This window comes from Brachycentrus maculatus, unplaced genomic scaffold (genome assembly GCF_059751285.1).
Source record: "Brachycentrus maculatus isolate JH-2025_06_01 unplaced genomic scaffold, ASM5975128v1 h1tg000880l, whole genome shotgun sequence".
NCBI classification, from domain to species: domain Eukaryota; kingdom Metazoa; phylum Arthropoda; class Insecta; order Trichoptera; family Brachycentridae; genus Brachycentrus; species Brachycentrus maculatus.
This window is the reverse complement of record NW_028281605.1, coordinates 600,001-618,241: the sequence shown is the minus strand read 5'-3', so window position 1 is coordinate 618,241 and position 18,241 is coordinate 600,001. Positions and strand designations below refer to the sequence as shown.

The following is an 18,241-nucleotide window of genomic DNA, read 5'->3' as shown; positions in this document are numbered from 1 at the left end:
TGGGATTTTTTTCTTCCATATATCATAATTACAACCTTTACCGTAGTTTACATGTTATTGCTATTATAATAAAATACTTAAACTCATTCAATCTAAATTTATTCTATCAGAAAATATATTTACTCGTAAAAACACATTTTTTTAATCCCTGCCTTATTGCGTTTATTAGTTTGTTTAAATGTCAGACCATAACAATTTCGTATTAATCTACATTTGACCTGATGATAGAATGATTATTCCCAAACTGGTAGTCACGAAGTGGCGTTTTTTAAAGTGGTATTACACAAAGTGAACGATTAATGATAAGGAGAGTGTTAAAATTTTATTAATGATACTTATGTGAAAACGTGAGAATTAACCCTCATAGTTATTGAAAATTAAACACTTACGTACTATACCACTTATTGAGATTTATTTCATTTTACACGATTAGTTTCAAAAACTACAGACGTTTAAAACGAAATAATACGCAATAAGTGGTAGAATAAAAATGTTTTAATTTTGATAATCAACATTTCATTTCACAAAGCAAATGCCTAATAAATAAATAATAAGTGAAATTCTTTTGGTAGCAATTAGTTTTCAAACCGCAAATCAAAGAGTTTAATGAAAATTCTATCACTCTTGCAGTATTTAGAGACCTTTGTATGTAGGTAGCACCTAGATAAAATCACAGTTCAGCGATCAAAGTGAGCACAGCTACAAAGCATTAAATGCACGAATAGTTTTGCACAAACATCACCAAAAGAAAATATGGTTGTTCAAAGGGAATTTATTCTGAAAGATAAATGATAATACTTTACAATGATTAAAGAAAACACTTGTTTTTTTTACCACTTGAGTTTTATTATAGACTACATGTTTCAGAAGTTAAACTTAAAACTTAAACTTAACTTAGTCTATAATAAAACTCAAGTGGTAAAAAACAAGTGTTTTCTTTAATCATTGTAACATGTCTTACCACAAAGTTAATGCCGAAACAATAAATAAAGTTAATACTTTAATTTTTGTATTTATTTTAAATCAAACACAGATTTGTTGAGTCTACTAAGTTGTATTTTATTTACAAAAACACATAAAAAATTATATTGTGACAATTGTTTCGCCTTGTTAGGGCATTATCAAACGAATGTGAAGATTAAATGGACTACGGTCCTTATGTAGCTTTACAATTCTAAGTGACAGTTTTAACACGTGCAGCACTAATTTATGCAAGACAACAGTAGCTAATGGGGGATGTAGGTATGTACCCTTATATTTATTTTCTGGGAAAGGAAGAATTTATTGACATGGCAACATTTTAGAGAATTTATATTTTAAAGCTTAATACAATTGTTGGTACAACGCCAAATTAATAAATAAATAAGTTAATACTTTAAATTATTATTATTAACAATATCAAAATATCCAATATACAAACAACTTATGAAGAAAAAACCTCTCAATTTACATTTCTGTAACTTAACACCTTCAATCGTGATAATATTTTCTTCCAATTATAAATAACATTATTTGTTTTATGAGTTTTAAAGTGTTTCAAAACATTTAAGTAGATTTTTATTTTATTTCACTTACATACTTCTTTTACAACTATATTGCTCTTTCCACTCATTACTGACATCATCAGACTGGAAACCCGGTCGCTGGTCAAATTTAAAAATAGTGGTAAAAATTATAAATTTGTTTTTTTTTTTATTATATTATATAAATATGACTAGTTTCGAGAACTACTGATCTTATGGTTTTCAAAATTGAAGTATAAATTGATGTAAGTATTTTTTAAATATAAGTTTAACATATTAAATACCACATATCCTTAAAAATCTACTGTGACACGTGTTTCGATGCATTTTGCATCATTTTCAAACATATTTTATATGTTGTTTAAAAAATGCATACAATAAAATAAAATACGTAAATAAATAAAAATAAGAAACAAATCGTAGTCCCTCTTCATCCTCCAACGTCCCGAGGACACAACTCTAAAATTAAGTCTTAACTTTACAAATGGTGAGTAAAAATTTTTGCAGAATGCATCGAAACACGTGTCACAGTAGATTTAAGGAAATAGTGGCATTTACTAAGCAAAACTTAAATTAAACATTTATAGATTTTACCACAATGTGACTGCCGAATCAATTTATGAAGTTAGTATTTTAATTTAATTATTATTAATGTGTAACTTCATTATAACTGAAATCAGCCTGTGGCAATTTTTAAGTCCAGCCAATGCTCAGACATTTATATTCTTTTTCATCTTTGTTGATATATTAATTAATAAAATACTGATTCACAATTCCTAGGTGGAGCGAAATCCTGATTTACGATCGAAATTTTGAATCCGTTTAAAATAAAGTGAAAATTGATCTTAATGTATTTTTTTTATATTTGAAGCATTAACTGTGTCATTTTCCATTTTATGATTAAAATTTAACTTTGTTTTAAAATCACTATAAATATTTTATTATAATTTAATTATAATGTCTACCGGTTTCGATGCTAACCGCTTCTTTATCAAGACTGGTTAATACAAAAACTCCATCTACTAAACAATATTCAAAATATTTTGACGGTTAGGGAAAGAAGCTTAGATAGATCTCAAGTGGCTTTGACTGTGACTGCCAATCAACAAAAAAAAGCCACTCGAGATCTACTTAAGCTTTTTTTCCCTAACCGTCAAAATTGTTTTGTAGATAAAGTTTTAGTATTAATCAGTCTTGATAAAGAAGCGGTTAGCGTCAAAACCGGTAAACATTTTAATTAAGTCATAATAAAATATTTATTGTGATTTTCAAACAAAGTTACATTTTAATTATATTATTCTAAATGGACTGTTTTTTTTTGCAGGGTCTGGTTTCATGAGGCTGTTTGGAGCAGCACTGCCTCTCTACGGCACGACCCTCCCTACCTACTTCACCCTTCAAAGGCCCAGAGGAATATCCCTCACGTTCAGGGACATCCTCCAGAGAGCGAACACGCCATTTGTGTTTGTAGTCAAGATCCCGAAGGAACGAGGACAATGTGCCGCTAATGTAAGTATAATACTATCGATACGGGCAAAGAGATGTACAATTTATTTCATTCCAGAATCTTAAGTAGGGTAAAGAGACTAAAAAACGGTAGATTCTCTTCATCCTTCAACGTCCCAAGGACACAACGGTTTTGTCGGGTTGTGGTTTGTTAGTGTCGCGTACTCTTGAGGGAGAGTGTCTCTGTTCGAACCCACTCTACCATTATTTGAAACCTATTTCTAATATTGAGCCGCTTAAACTCACAGAAATAGTACGAAATTAAAGTATTTTTGTAAATAATAAAAACACAAATATTTCACTTTTAAATAAAGAAATTGAAAGAAAAACTCCAAAATTTTGACGTTCGTTGTTATTAAATATACATCGTTATTATAATAATGAAATTTAAATATATTTTTAAGGCTGAACGAGTAATAATTGAAAAGAATAGGAAGAGTTCTTTGCGGTGGTATGGACATGTGGAGCAACGAAAGAATGACTAAGAAAATATATGTGGCGAATGTGGAAAAAAGAACGAGGACAATCGAAAAAGACTTGGCACGATAAGATCAATCAGAACGTAAAATCTGGTGGGGTCAAAAGTCTGTGTAATCGGAGGGCATGTATGACTAGATGTATGGATGTGAAGGAGGCGAGGAGTGTATGTCAGGACAGAAGAGTGTGGCGTTCCATCCTCTCTGCCTACCCCTGCGGGGAAACAGCGTGATGGTAGTAGTAGTAGAAGTAGATATTTATTTTTATCATACTTTGTTTTTCAGGGTTTGGAATTGAAAGGTCAAATGGTGTACTGTCCCGAATCCGACTCACTGCTGTTCATCGGATCCCCTTTCCTTGACGGTCTGGAAGGACTAACCGGAAGAGGACTGTTCATCTCAGACATCCCCCTCCACGACGCGACCAGGGATGTTATCTTAGTAGGAGAACAGGCGAGAGCGCAGGTGAGAAATTAAACTTCTTCTTCTTTTTTTAGATCCTAGGGATCTGTTTGTGCCTCCGCATGTCGCTCTTGGGATGTCGACTCCCAGCTGTCTTTCCATATTTTCGGAGGTCTGCCTGGAGGTCTGCGTCCTTCAGGGTTGCCTTGGAGGGCGATACGTGGAAGTCTGTCTTCTGACATTCTGTTTATATGTTCCTTCCAGTATCGCCTTCGTTGTCGTCCCCAAATCACGATATCTACCGTCTTATACATGCTCCGGAAGTCGGTATTTCTAACTCGGTCTCGCAATGTGTTTCCGGTTATGGATCGGAGAGTCTTCATCTCGGAGGTTCGGAGTCGAGATTTGTTCTGGAAGTATCTACTCTTGCCTCAATCCCATAAGTGGATATTGGTCGCACAGGTGTTTTGTATATTTTCATTTTACTTTCTATTCTCATGTATTTATTCATCCCTACGAAGTTTTAAACCGAGAAATTAAATCCATTAAAAAAAACTTAAAATACTAAGTGATCCTAAAAATTACTTCAGTAAAATTACGGTTCCTGAAAAAATACTTGCGTCGTTCCTGCACCCCCTGCTTCACAGTACTTTCCTAATGTACCTTTATTTTTCTAACTAAAAAAAATAAACTCTTGTATTTTATCACTTAATGAGTTTAATTTCATAATACACGACCAATTTCGTAAACAAACAAACGTTATCATCTACAGGTGAAATGTAAACCTGTAGATGAAAACGTTTGTTTGTTTTTTAAACTAGTCGTGTGTAATGAAATAAAACTCATTAAGTGGTATAATACAATCGTTTCAATTTTATTTTTGTAATCAACATGTCATTGCAGTTAATGCCGAATCAATAATTAATTTAATTAATTTACTTTTTACGTTATCTCTTAAAACCCAATTAATCTTACTTTTTTTTCTTAAATAATTATCTTACTTATTTCTATGTGGTATTTAAACGAATGTTTAGTTACACTATCACTCTTAGATATTTCATATAAAAATATGTCAATGGAAGTTGAGTAAATTTTTATAAAAAAACTGGTGTTTTAATTAATAATTTTACCAAACAAATTAGAATAATTTTTGAAAAAACTACTCTTATTTTTGTTGAGATGTCAAAAAATAATAAAAGTAAATACCACATAAAAATATATCATATTGAATAAGTAAGTGGAAGATAACTATTTACTTTCAAAACTCTTATGTTAATGAATAAACTTGCCAAACATATTTAAATAATTGTAGGAAAAAATTACTCTAAGTGGAAACATAATAATGTAGGGTTTCTAGGAAATATGTCACCAGAGAGTAATATTCTGAGTTGAGCTATGAAGGAAAATAGGGGTTGGGCGCATAGGGTAGAACCTACCACACGAGACAGGAGGGTTGGAAGGCTGCTCCAGTTTCAACCCAGATCACGCCGAAACCGCCACCATAAATTCGAATGCTTCTAATTTGGGTTGAAAACAATTAAGTTTATACGCAAGCTAGTGAAATCATAGCAAGTTGTATACCATCCGAAATTTAAGATATTTTATACAAGGCATATTTGAAGAGGGAAAGTAAAGACGTTATATAGTAAAGTCGAACACAAAGTTTTTAATTTTTTTGAAGTGTTCAAGTTTTTTTTCACTAATTGAAGTATATGAGTATACAGATGGAGCAAAATTAATCACGCTATGGGAAAATGTTATAATTTTTGCAAATGGCGTTGTATGTCAATCATATTTAGCATTTCACTTACTCCTTTCAACAACGTCATATTTAAAAAAAACTTGCTTTTTCAGGAAATCGTTTTTAAGGTTTAAAAATATAATAAAATGTATTAAAAATATAAATCAAGCCACTTATTGAACTTTTTACTGTGCAACATATCATTTTAGGTAAAACCTGAATGTTTTTCCTCCATTTCAAAAATATTTAGCATTTTTAAAAAAATTATAAAATAATACCTTTTCTTCAAAATGCGAAAGCAACACTTTTTGCCCTGTAGCGGGAAAATGTTAAGTAAAAAATATCCTGTTTTTGCTGGGATATACTACATTTTCTGGACATTCCGAAAACATGCACAACTGAAAACTGACACTTTTTCAAATATGACGTTGTTGAAAGGAGTGAGTGATTTGCAAACTAGACAGCTGTAGAATACAAACAGATTGAGGATGGTGCAAAATCAATCATCCATTTTTTTTCATTATTTTTTTTAGATAATAAAAAATAATTTGAGTGATGAAAATATTTATTAATTTTTTTTTGAAAAGTAAATAAAATGATACCAGTCAAGTGGCTGCCGCCAGTATTTGCAAAAGTTTTAATATCTTTCGAAAAGGTCATTTAGTCTGTGCCACCCTTATAATTGAGTTAATTCTATCAAGATTTTTATTTATATTTTAAGATTTTAATATTTTACAAGGATTGCAACCTATTATTTGTTGGTTTACCGCAGTGGTCGGCAAATTTATTAGCCACAGTACAAAATATCCACGTTCCAACGATTAAAATTTTCTAAACAGCCAAATCTGTTTGCAATTCTTGTACATTTTTATAATAATTCTAAATCTTCATTAAATTACGGGTATTCTCAATAAACTCGATTTCACAGTAAATAAGTAAAAAAAATTTAAGTAATTGATATTTTTTTGTTAGGTATCTATCTACGAGAACACCACTTATTGCTAATAATATCCTTGCATCTCCTTTGAAAGTTGGATCACGTCAAGTTTGCATGTCGTTATTTTTAGCACGTTTTGAGATTCTCATCAATAACATCTCAGTTTGCTTTTAACAAGGTTTATGCTTCAAAAGGATTGTTCGCATGAATACGTAGAGTCGAAGAGCTTTCCCGCAGATATTTGTGCCGAAGCCGCACTTAAAAGGTCAAAGAGACATATACGGCTCCCGAGCCACACTTCGCCGACCCATAGTTTAAGGGATCACTTCATACGCTGGTAATATTCACCATTCTACCCGTGATTGACGACCACATTACTCAAGTTTCAGAATTTTCAAATTGGAAATATTGCATGGCAACACTAGATATTTTATATTATAAATAAAAAATATCTAGTGTTGCCAATACTAGATATTGTTCATATAATAATACTAAGCATGTAGATAACGTCTGTTTTGCTGTAAAAGGAGGAAACGCAGGAGAGATCACCTTGATTTTATGTACGTAACTACCAACATAACACTGCGTCAACACGTTGCAGTGCCTTATGCTAGAATATAAAATATGTAGTAGAGCCAAAATTAGATATTTTATTTATACTCGTATGTAAAATGTGGAGGGTAGAATATTAAGTGTAGATTTTTTTTCATTAAGTTATCAATATACATATTGTAGTCGTACAAGAGAAAGTGACCAAGTGCATTTGTTTACAAAATAATTAATAATTAATAATAATTAATAATCTTATTTTATATTATCCACTGACACTTCGTGATGGAATTGCATTTTTAATATATTATTAGATTAAAACCAATATTTTTAGCTTTTCCACTATATTTTTTTTTGACCAGCGACCGGGTTTCGTCATTACCGACATCATCAGACCAGTCTGATAAATAAAGTGGAAAAGCTAAAAATATTGGTTTTAATCTAATAATATGTGAATTATCATTTCTATCGTGAGAATGAACGGACAAAATTTGTATGTATTTTGATAATTTTTCTTTTATCATGAACTCATCATGAATTTTCAAAATCATGAATTTTCTTTTATCATTATCTTTTTTTTAAATATAATCATATTCGTACAAATCTAGATTTGAAAGCATATTGAATGAATATTGTCTTATAAAAGCATGATACAAGGCAAATACTGTTTCTATCATTTATTGAAAATTTTCAAGGATTAAACAAGAAACCTCGAAGCGAGCAACCATTTATTAAAATTACATCTGTTTAACTGAACACGTAAAATATTACGTTTTTCTGAAGAGTTAACACGAAAAGGTAACGCTGGAGTAAAAATATCTGAAATATTACTTTTTTAATTAAACTAAAAGCAAGAGCGAAAAAAGTTTTCCAGTAATGTTAGAAAAATATTGTTTTATACCTGACGTTTGAGTTTTTTGCCAAAATTAAATTTTGTACAAATGTACTTTTGGAGATTAAAGTTATGAAATACTGTCTAAAATCGTTAGTTGTTATATATCATATATTAATTTAAAAACAAATACATAAAATTGTTTTTGAATTTCATTAAAATTTATTATTATTTTAAAATCACTGTTCCAGCAGGAGAACAAATATTTAATTGTCCGATTACGGTTTCGTAGTTAGTAAAAAAGGTATGTTGGGATGGTTTGGGCATGTAAAACGAATGAGTGAAGAAAGAATAGTAAAACAAATTTGTCAGGCAAATATGGTTGGTAATGGTAATGGTCGGAATAATCGGCGTGTATGTATGAGGAGATGCATGAATGTGGAAGAGGTGAATATTTTTTAAAACACAGATTAGTGTGGCGTTCTATTTTCTCTCAGCACCCTATCACATTTAGGGATGGATATATACTGATATAGAGTAGATATCCATCCTTGAAGATGACAAGGTAAAAAACGCATGAGAAAAAAATACTAAAATGAAAAGTGATTAAAAACAATGTTGTACTTTTATCATATAACGTTTCTTTAATTATTTGTTTTTTTCTATGCCAATAAAACAATAAATGTTTTTAATAAGGTAAATTAAAGATTTACGACATTTATTTTTTTAAATTGACATTTTTATGAATTAATAAGTAATAGCTACTTATATTTCTGAATATATTTTCTTTTCGATATAGTTTGCATTCTATACAACTTTTGCATCTCAAAGAATGTGCCGTAGACGTGTTTCTCCAAGTAGAAAGCTCTTTGTTTGAACGTAGATGCAGATAAAACTAATCCAATGGGAATCATATGCAGCGTACGAGTATCTGATTGTACAAAATTCATTCTAGATGTAACTTTAAAATGTTACATGTAAAATATTATTACAGGGAATCGTATTGTTGCATTGAAATATATTTTTACAAACTCTAAAGAGTATGATGGAATCAGGAGCAAGCATTATAATAGAGACCAAAAAGCAGTGCCTTCTATACTTTACTCGCATACCATATAGAAACTCAACCAGTACCTAACATAATCTTTTTGGGAGTACAATAATTGAAGTCCGACTTTTTCGGGAGAGCGGGGTTCTTTTTATATGAAAATTAATATTTAAGAGTTACGAAATTTAATATTATGTACGAGTAGATAGAAATTATGTTTTATTAAGATTCCTCAAACGATGGACGATCAAGTTAATTCAGCAGCAGGCACCTCGGTGGTTGAAGCGCTACGTGCAGGGCAGTCAAGAGATATAACTTTAGAAGAGTCATTGCTTCCAGTCAAAAGTAACAAACATCAGTAATGAGAAATAAGACGGAGAAGAAGAAATTATGTACATAAGTTTAAAAAATAAAATAAAATCACCATCTCAAGGTTTTATTTTATGACAAAATTACAAAGAAATATCCACAGATCAAATGTATTTGTTTTACTTTACAATTTTATGTTATAGATGAGTTCTTATAGCATAAAATTGTACAGTAAAACAAATACATTTGATTGTAACTCATACTGTACATAGCCTGGGATATTTAACCCGAGGTATCAAAAAGGGTTTTGGACATCAACCCTTATTTTTTTCACTAATTGGCCATTTTAGAATTGGGATTTGGGCAAATGGGCAGTCCTCGCAACATCACGTTTCATACACAATCAATTCGGCAATTAAATTTATACAGTATTCGGTCGACGAAATATTTATAGAACTTTTCGCTGGGGTCGGCCATTGAAATTGTTAATCCAATTACAGTGTTCGTAGTTAATGAATTCAACTTGTTTTAATTCGTTGAGGGATGGTATGTATTTTGTCACGTGACACGCCAACTGCCAGTCAAACTGACGCACAATTTATAATAATAGCCCGGCTTTTTAATGTCGTGTAATTTATTAGAGGAGTTCATGTTTAGCTGTGAATTGTCCAGGAAATTTCGTTCATTAAAGTAATTACAGAAAAGGGTTATTTTTTTCATTTTCGGTCAATGACAAATAGAATTGGTCAGGTAATTATGGAGTGTATTCTTAAAGGATAGTGTTTAAACACGCAACTTATAAAATAAAAATCTTCCTCCCTCTCTAATTTCTTCCATAACTTAAAATTAGTATACAGATTTAGATACCGTTTTCTGTTTTTGGACTTGCGAAATAGGTTTCCTATATTTAAGACCCAAAACTACTCTTTCTTCCTTTACTAATCTTCCATCACAATATTTTATGCACCAAAATATCTCGTTAATAAATTAATGTACCTTCACATTATAAATTAATGTAGAGTTAATATATTTTTTTTAAATTTTATTTCGTTAAAACCGATATTTCTTCAAATCTATTGTAACAAGTATTTTCATGGATTCCGGATCATTTTCAAACACGCATAATATACGGTGTTCGAAAATGATAGAATGTCCAAATACTTATCACCATCTAAATACTTATCTATATAATATAATATACGGTATATAATATACGGTGTTCGAAAATGATAGAATGTCCAAATACTTATCACCATCTAAATACTTATCTATATAATATAATATACGGTATATAATATACGGTGTTCGAAAATGATAGAATGTCCAAATACTTATCACCATCTAAATACTTATCTATATAATATAATATACGGTATATAATATACGGTGTTCGAAAATGATAGAATGTCCAAATACTTATCACCATCTAAATACTTATCTATATAATATAATATACGGTATATAATATACGGTGTTCGAAAATGATAGAATGTCCAAATACTTATCACCATCTAAATACTTATCTATATAATATAATATACGGTATATAATATACGGTGTTCGAAAATGATAGAATGTCCAAATACTTATCACCATCTAAATACTTATCTATATAATATAATATACGGTATATAATATACGGTGTTCGAAAATGATAGAATGTCCAAATACTTATCACCATCTAAATACTTATCTATATAATATAATATACGGTATATAATATACGGTGTTCGAAAATGATAGAATGTCTAAATACTTATCACCATCTAAATACTTATCTATATAATATAATATACGGTATATAATATACGGTGTTCGAAAATGATAGAATGTCTAAATACTTATCACCATCTAAATACTTATCTATATAATATAATATACGGTGTTCGAAAATGATAGAATGTCTAAATACTTATCACCATCTAAATACTTATCTATATAATATAATATACGGTATATAATATACGGTGTTCGAAAATGATAGAATGTCTAAATACTTATCACCATCTAAATACTTATCTATATAATATAATATACGGTATATAATATACGGTGTTTGAAAATGATAGAATGTCTAAATACTTATCACCATACAATTTCAGAAATAGTGGTATTTAAAATGTAATGTTTCAATTTATAAATACCTAAATATTATCACAAAGTGACTGCCAAATGATAAATAAAGATACATTTTATTTCAATAAAAAAAATACTTCTATATTATAACTTTTGAGTATTTTAATGTAAACACAACTTATTTTAAGAACAAATATAGTTCTCGAAATTAGTCATGTGTACATTAATAAAGTCAAAAAGTAGTTTTAGAATTATGTATTTTTTATATTAAAATTAATAAAAATACGTATTTTTAGGACAGCCTGTATTGAAAACGCTAATATAGAAACTTATACTAACCGCACTGTTACTGAGTGGAAAATATTATTGTGTTTGTAGATTTTCAAGCAAAATGATATAAATTTATTTTTTTGCACATAACCGCAGCTTCCAACAAAAGACGTAATAATAACCCTCACAATAATATAAAAGGCGGATTCGTGTTCAACATAATTGTTTTGAAATAAATTTTCAAATATTATTTTAAAACATAATATTTTGCATATGAAGCAACATTCTGTGTTTTTATGTTTTAATAAAAATACTTTCTGCAGTAAAATTATCGAAGGCTTCTTCGAAAAGTATTAGAATATTTTTAAATTAACCCTTTTCTACCGATAAAAGTTATCGTATAAAATACTTGTATGTGGCCACTTTTAAGTTGATTTATATTAAAAAAAACACACAATCTGTATTTTGACCTGAGGACAAGAAAGTAGTATGTAGTTTTTAAACTACTCATATTTACACAAACAAACTCAAAAGTCATCTAACAAGTTTTTTGATTTTATATATAAATCAAAAAGTTATGTTGAATAAAATAGGTTTAGTGGGAACAACTCACTAACCCAGTTTACAAAACGCATTATAAACAAATGAATTTACACATAAAATAGACACATTAAAAAAAAACTAGATTTACGCTGCATACGATGCTGTTGCTCAGTCTTTATAAAAGGATAAGAAAGATATAAGAAATCACACATTTGTTATATTTTTCATTTCACTGTGATTGTATAATAATGGATTTTTTTTTAAAAATCAGTATAATACAATAGAAAACTTTGGCAAAATGCTAAGTAATAGCAGCTGTCAATAAACATACTATCCCCCATAGCAATTAGCAATGTTTACGCGTGTTGCTGTAACGTTCAATCGATGGCGTTGCCATTGTTGTCCTTAAAAAGCATTTTTTATCTGTCAAAGGTATATGAGTGTACAGGTATAAAGGTGTGCACGAGTATCCAAATGTAACGTTGTGTCATAATTTCAAAGAAATCTGTACTTACGGGATTACTACGATACTTTGTTTACGAAATTCAAAACTACAAACGATTAATTTCATTGATTAAATTATTTTGTGTAAGAGATCATCATTTTTTAAACATTTGTGCTGTTGTTTTAGGATGGTCTGAGAAGACGAATGGACAAACTGAAGAACTCGATAGAAGAGGCGAACCAAGCGGTAGACAAAGAGAGAGAAAAGAACGTCAGTCTTCTACATCTAATATTCCCACCAGATATTGCGAAACGGCTTTGGCTGGGTAAGTCGAAAGATAATTAAAATTATAATAAAATGTAAGTCGAACAATGAGCTTTTATTTTCGAACATTGTTAAACCTAAAAAAGGATTAAAAAACATGTGATATTATGCAGGCATATACTTCTATACATCTACAAGCTTTATGAAATTTTCCGTTAACTTCAAAATTTTAATTACACTAAGTTCTGTCACTGAGATCGCGTACATATGGTAGTAAGCCGATATTCATATCGTGATGTGTCCCAATTTTCAAATAATTTGTCTTGGACATGAGCTTTGATCTTTCCCTATTCCCTTTTTCCTCCCTTCCTGTCCCTCTTCCAGGTGTTTATATAAAATTACATATGTGAACTTTTTTTAATGGAATCTCACAAATACCTGTTTTTAGTAACTCATTAGTGTATTCATGTAACTTTTCTGTAAAATTTCCAAAAAAAATCAAATCAAAATTAAATAAATATTTTTAGTAAACGTTTTGGTAAAATGTGAGTTTTCTTACCATCGTACATTTTACGATAGTTACGTATTAAGGTACATTGAAACAAATCCTGTGGTCTAGGGTTAAAACATCTCTCCAGTGCAAATCTATTTTTGATTATACTGTCTAGTCGACCCAATTACGCCACATTTGCTAGTTACAATACCGAGTCGCTGACATTTGAAATATTTACTACCGTAATTGTTTTGGTCTATGCAAAATCGTTATTATATGTTGAATGTGTGTATGGGGATTCAGCTGCATCTCTTGTTATTAAATTCCATTTGGTAGGTTACTTTATGACTTGCGAATGTGTTCCCGTGGGAATCGCTATTCCTAGTTTCTGAGATAAAGATTCTAATCCCTCGATTTCCAGATAAATTCCATGAAAACCAGGGCCAAAGTATGACATTGTATGTACTTAATAAAATAATAACTGTGTAATTTTTCCACGTGAATTTTATTTGATCAGCAACTAGATTTCGTCGTAACCGACATCACCAATCTGATGATATCGGTTACAAAGAAACCCGGATGATGGTCACATAGAATTTATGTGGAAAAATTTACATAGTTTTTATTTATTCTGTGAAGTGCAATTCCACCAAGAAATGTCAGTAAAAAAAATAAATCTAATATTGTACGTATATTTATACATGTAGGTATGTATTTAAGTGAAGCATGGAGTAGGCAGAAGAAAGATGAGTTAAAACGTAGATGAATGCATTCAAAATGCCATATCTCAGACGAATTACAGATGATTTTTTTTATATCTTACATAATATAGACTAGGAAAAATATTGGTATTAACAGGGCTTATAACTTGTCACAGATATTGATTATATATTTAGGAATTCCAAAAATTAGAGTAGTGTGGTTGTCAATCATGATTGTAGAATGGTGAATGTTGCACGTGTGTGAAGTGATCACTTAACTACCCTATGACAGTACATAAATCCTGCAAATACCCAAACGTTCATATTTTTGTACATTACATATATTGTGATAAAAAATGAAAGAATACACTGGTCTATAAGTAATACAATATGTTATTAAGTTAAACCAATTTTGTCCGCCTCCGTAGTGTAATGGTCAGCACGTTCGGTTGCCGTTCTGGTGGTCCCGGATTCGATTCCAAAGGGGGGGGGGGTTAATAAATAAAAGTTATGTATTAATTTTTAAAACAAACACATTTTTTTGAGTCTACTAAGTTATATTTTAAATATTGTAAGAATTGTTTTGCCTAATTATGGCATTTTCAAACGAATGTAATGCCATTCGTTGGAAAATGCCATAACTAGGCGAAACAATTTTCAAAATTTAAAATTTTTATGTGTTTTGTTAATAAAATACAACTTAGTAGACTTAAAAAATCTGTGTTTGATTTAAAACTTAATACATAAATTAAAATGGAGTTCTACAAATTAAACGCCAAATCAATAAATAAATATAATTATTTGTTAACTCTAATATATCCCTAGACTGGTACCTGAACCGAAGTTCTGATCACCTTTCCTCCACGTGTTTACGATCAAGATAAAACTGCGTTTATATGACGCAGTGCCCCATGCACCATTGGGGTATGGAATTGGGGTTTGAAGAAGAGACGATTAACCTAGTGAATTGTAAAATAACAAATGTTAAATTGTGACCGCTTTGATAAGCTACCAAAATATTTCCGCTGCTTACTAATAATTCGGGTCGATTACCGATAATTTCCTTTGAATACTCTCTGCCCGTTTCAAAGGAAACGCGTGACCTGTCCTATGAGTGTAATAATACGATTACACCCGCTGCAAAACGCCTCACCCGGCATTTAATGCAAAAATCAAACAAATTTGCGATTTGATTTTTATTGAATTATGTTTCCTGGTACCAGTTTTGTCAAATGACACTATGTGAGTAGTGATACGTTGTTGTTTTTAATTATGAAATAATATATATTTATCGACATGTATCTTCTTCCTGGGTCCATTCCAACTAATCATTTTTGTAGACTGTTGGGGTCAGCTCAGCAACGAATAGTCATTTTACAATACATACTAAACAAAAGCAAATATGAAAAACAAAACAACAAAAAGTATAAAGATAAACTTTATAAAATAAAACAACTTTGTTTTAACCACTTTTTAGTGGTACACTTTTTCCAACCGGTTTCGACAAGAACCTTGTCATCCTCAGGGTTTATGTAATAATTCTAAAACATTGAAATACTCATAGTAAGGTTATAGTTAATTACCCCTCCAAAAAGTGTACCAATTAAAAGTGGTTAAAAAAAGTTGTTTTATTTTATAAAGTTTATAAAATGTGTCACAAAGAACAATCAAGAAGTATAAAGATATTTAAAAATATTACCAGTATTAATCGCATCTTTCAAAATAACAATTAACATACAAATATATTAAAAAAATCAAGAATAAATATGGATGTTCAATAATGGTCAGTTTGATGAACGTTACACAATGTTAGAAGTGATAATTAAAGCCAGCTAAATGCCAGGTCGTAAGCCCTGGGATGCTCGGGCTTCCATCTTCTTTCATAAAAAAAACATAATTCATCTGAAATTGAGATGCCTGTGCTTTTCAATATCTTTAATAATTTATTACCAGAACTTAGATAATATGTCTAAAAAATATATACTAGTTTACTTTATTTTGTTGGAAGGCTGTATTTGTAAAATTTACCCTCAAAGCGCTTCCGATTTCTCAAAATTGCCCTTTTAGATATTCAGGTCGTGTTTTGGGATTCTTAATACTCGTACGACAAGGTCCTCTCATCCTGCAGGAAACCGACTTCAGTGTTCAAATAATAATCAAATCATTAATTTCATTGAACCAGTAAGAAGGGGGATGATAAGCAGGGAGGATTCAATACAAAAATAATATCACGTATTGTTTCGATCATAATAAAAAAATTGGCACAGCACATTTTTTACACGGCATGTAAGTACGTTTACAATAAGTATATGCCCCATTAAATATCGTTGTATTCCGTAAATTATTACTACACATGTTAAAACTATAAGAGTTTCTGCTTAATAAAAGGCTTCTTTACATCTCACCAATAGATGTCTCTAGTGAAGTTCTAGTGATTCATGAACAAGGTTTCTAAATTGGTTCATATATATAGAACTTCCAAGAATTTGAGTAGTATGGTTGTCAATAATGGGTAGAATTGGTGAATGTTACACGTGTGTAAAGTGATCACTTAAACCAGCCTATGACGGTCGTAAGCCCCGTAAATGCCCAGACTTCCATATTCTTCTTCATCTTTGATGAGATGTCAAAAAATAATATTAAAACTATAACTTTAGTATCTAGAATTGTAAGGCTATATAAGGACCGTCAGTCCATTTAATCTTCACATTCATTTGAAAATGCCATAACTAGGCGAAACAATTGTAACAATATTAATTTTTATGTGTTTTTTAACAATAAAATAAAAATTAATAAAGAAAACACTTGTTTTTTTACCACCACAGTTTATTTATGACAGTTTATTTCAGAAGCTAAGCTTCCATCTTCAGGTCTAAATGTAAACTAAAACTTTAGACCTGAAGATGAAAGTTGAACTTCTGAAACTACTTGCCATAAATAAACACAAGTGGAAAAAACTAGTGTTTTCTTTAATAATTTCAACATGTCTTACCACAAAGTAAATGCCGAAACAACATATAAAAAAATAAATAGTCAGTAGACTCAAAAAATCTGTGTTTTATTTAACAATTAAAACATAAGCATTATATTATTATTTTTTGACCGCATGTTCAAATAATGTTCACTTAGTAATCCCATTTTGGTAATACCAGCTCTCCCACTTTGGTTGAACAAAGGCTCCATGTTAGTTTTTCCAATTATTACTGAAGGGTATCAGGTTTGCATAGTCTGAAATATGCGATCACGATGACTCTAAAATTCTATGACTGCGAAATGATTCGGCGCTTTATGGGTCATGTTTTCCACTTACGGAGATATGAACGTGTAAAGTAGGGAAATTGTGAAATTTTCGTTTGAAAATTTAACGTTTTATAAATGAAACGAATAGCAAAAACAGCGCTAGCACTTGAAATTTTAACAGAGTATTCGGTTGTGATTTTAACATTTTAAAAATAAATTCATCTAGCATTGAAATGATATTTGAATTACATACAGTATAATTAATAAACTCCTCACAATAAAACACTTATAATCTTTTTTAAATGAAATGAAACATGAATTTGTTTTCATTTTATTGATAATTATAATTATATAATATTTATGGCAGTGTCATCTGTTGTTATTAACACCATACAAGCAATACTAACATTGCGCATTACTCATGGCGGGCAGCGTGCTTCTAGACAGCTGCTGCCGTACAGCACTATTAGTGTTTTATTGCATTGTTTTATCACAGATATTTAATAATTCCATTGCTTCACAAGCATTGTGAAATCAAATATATTTCAATTGTGTACTTCCTGTTTTCTTTCTTTTTCATTTGAGCAAACTAAGCCGCAGCAATACGTAGCCAGGTACAGCCAGTCTTTGAATAAGGATGTTTTGAAAAAATACTAAACGCGCAAGCATGACTATTCCGATAAAGTTACGAACACACTTTTAAGTTTTTCAAAATCTACAAATGAACATAATATTACACACGAACATAAAATAAATTAGTATTTGTTTTACAAAAAAATGCTTAAATTGTAATAAAAGTATAAGTTAAGGTGATTTATATGAGGTTAAAATATATTTTGTCTTCTTTCTCTCATTCAAAATTTTATTTTTGTATAAATGTCAGACC

At 30.2% G+C, this 18,241-nt stretch overlaps 1 protein-coding gene across 1 annotated transcript in view; it reads left to right on the top strand.

Moving 5' to 3' along the window:
• The window catches only part of LOC148299936 (head-specific guanylate cyclase-like), a gene marked incomplete at its 5' end in the record, with an annotated part of 51,058 nt that overhangs the window by 20,915 nt on the left and 11,902 nt on the right, over window positions 1-18,241 (top strand). The window contains 3 exons of the mRNA XM_088275479.1: window positions 2,848-3,032; window positions 3,791-3,970; window positions 12,844-12,982. Coding sequence (XP_088131605.1) covers window positions 2,848-3,032; window positions 3,791-3,970; window positions 12,844-12,982 — 504 coding nt within the window. The remainder of the gene's footprint in view (window positions 1-2,847; window positions 3,033-3,790; window positions 3,971-12,843; window positions 12,983-18,241) is intronic.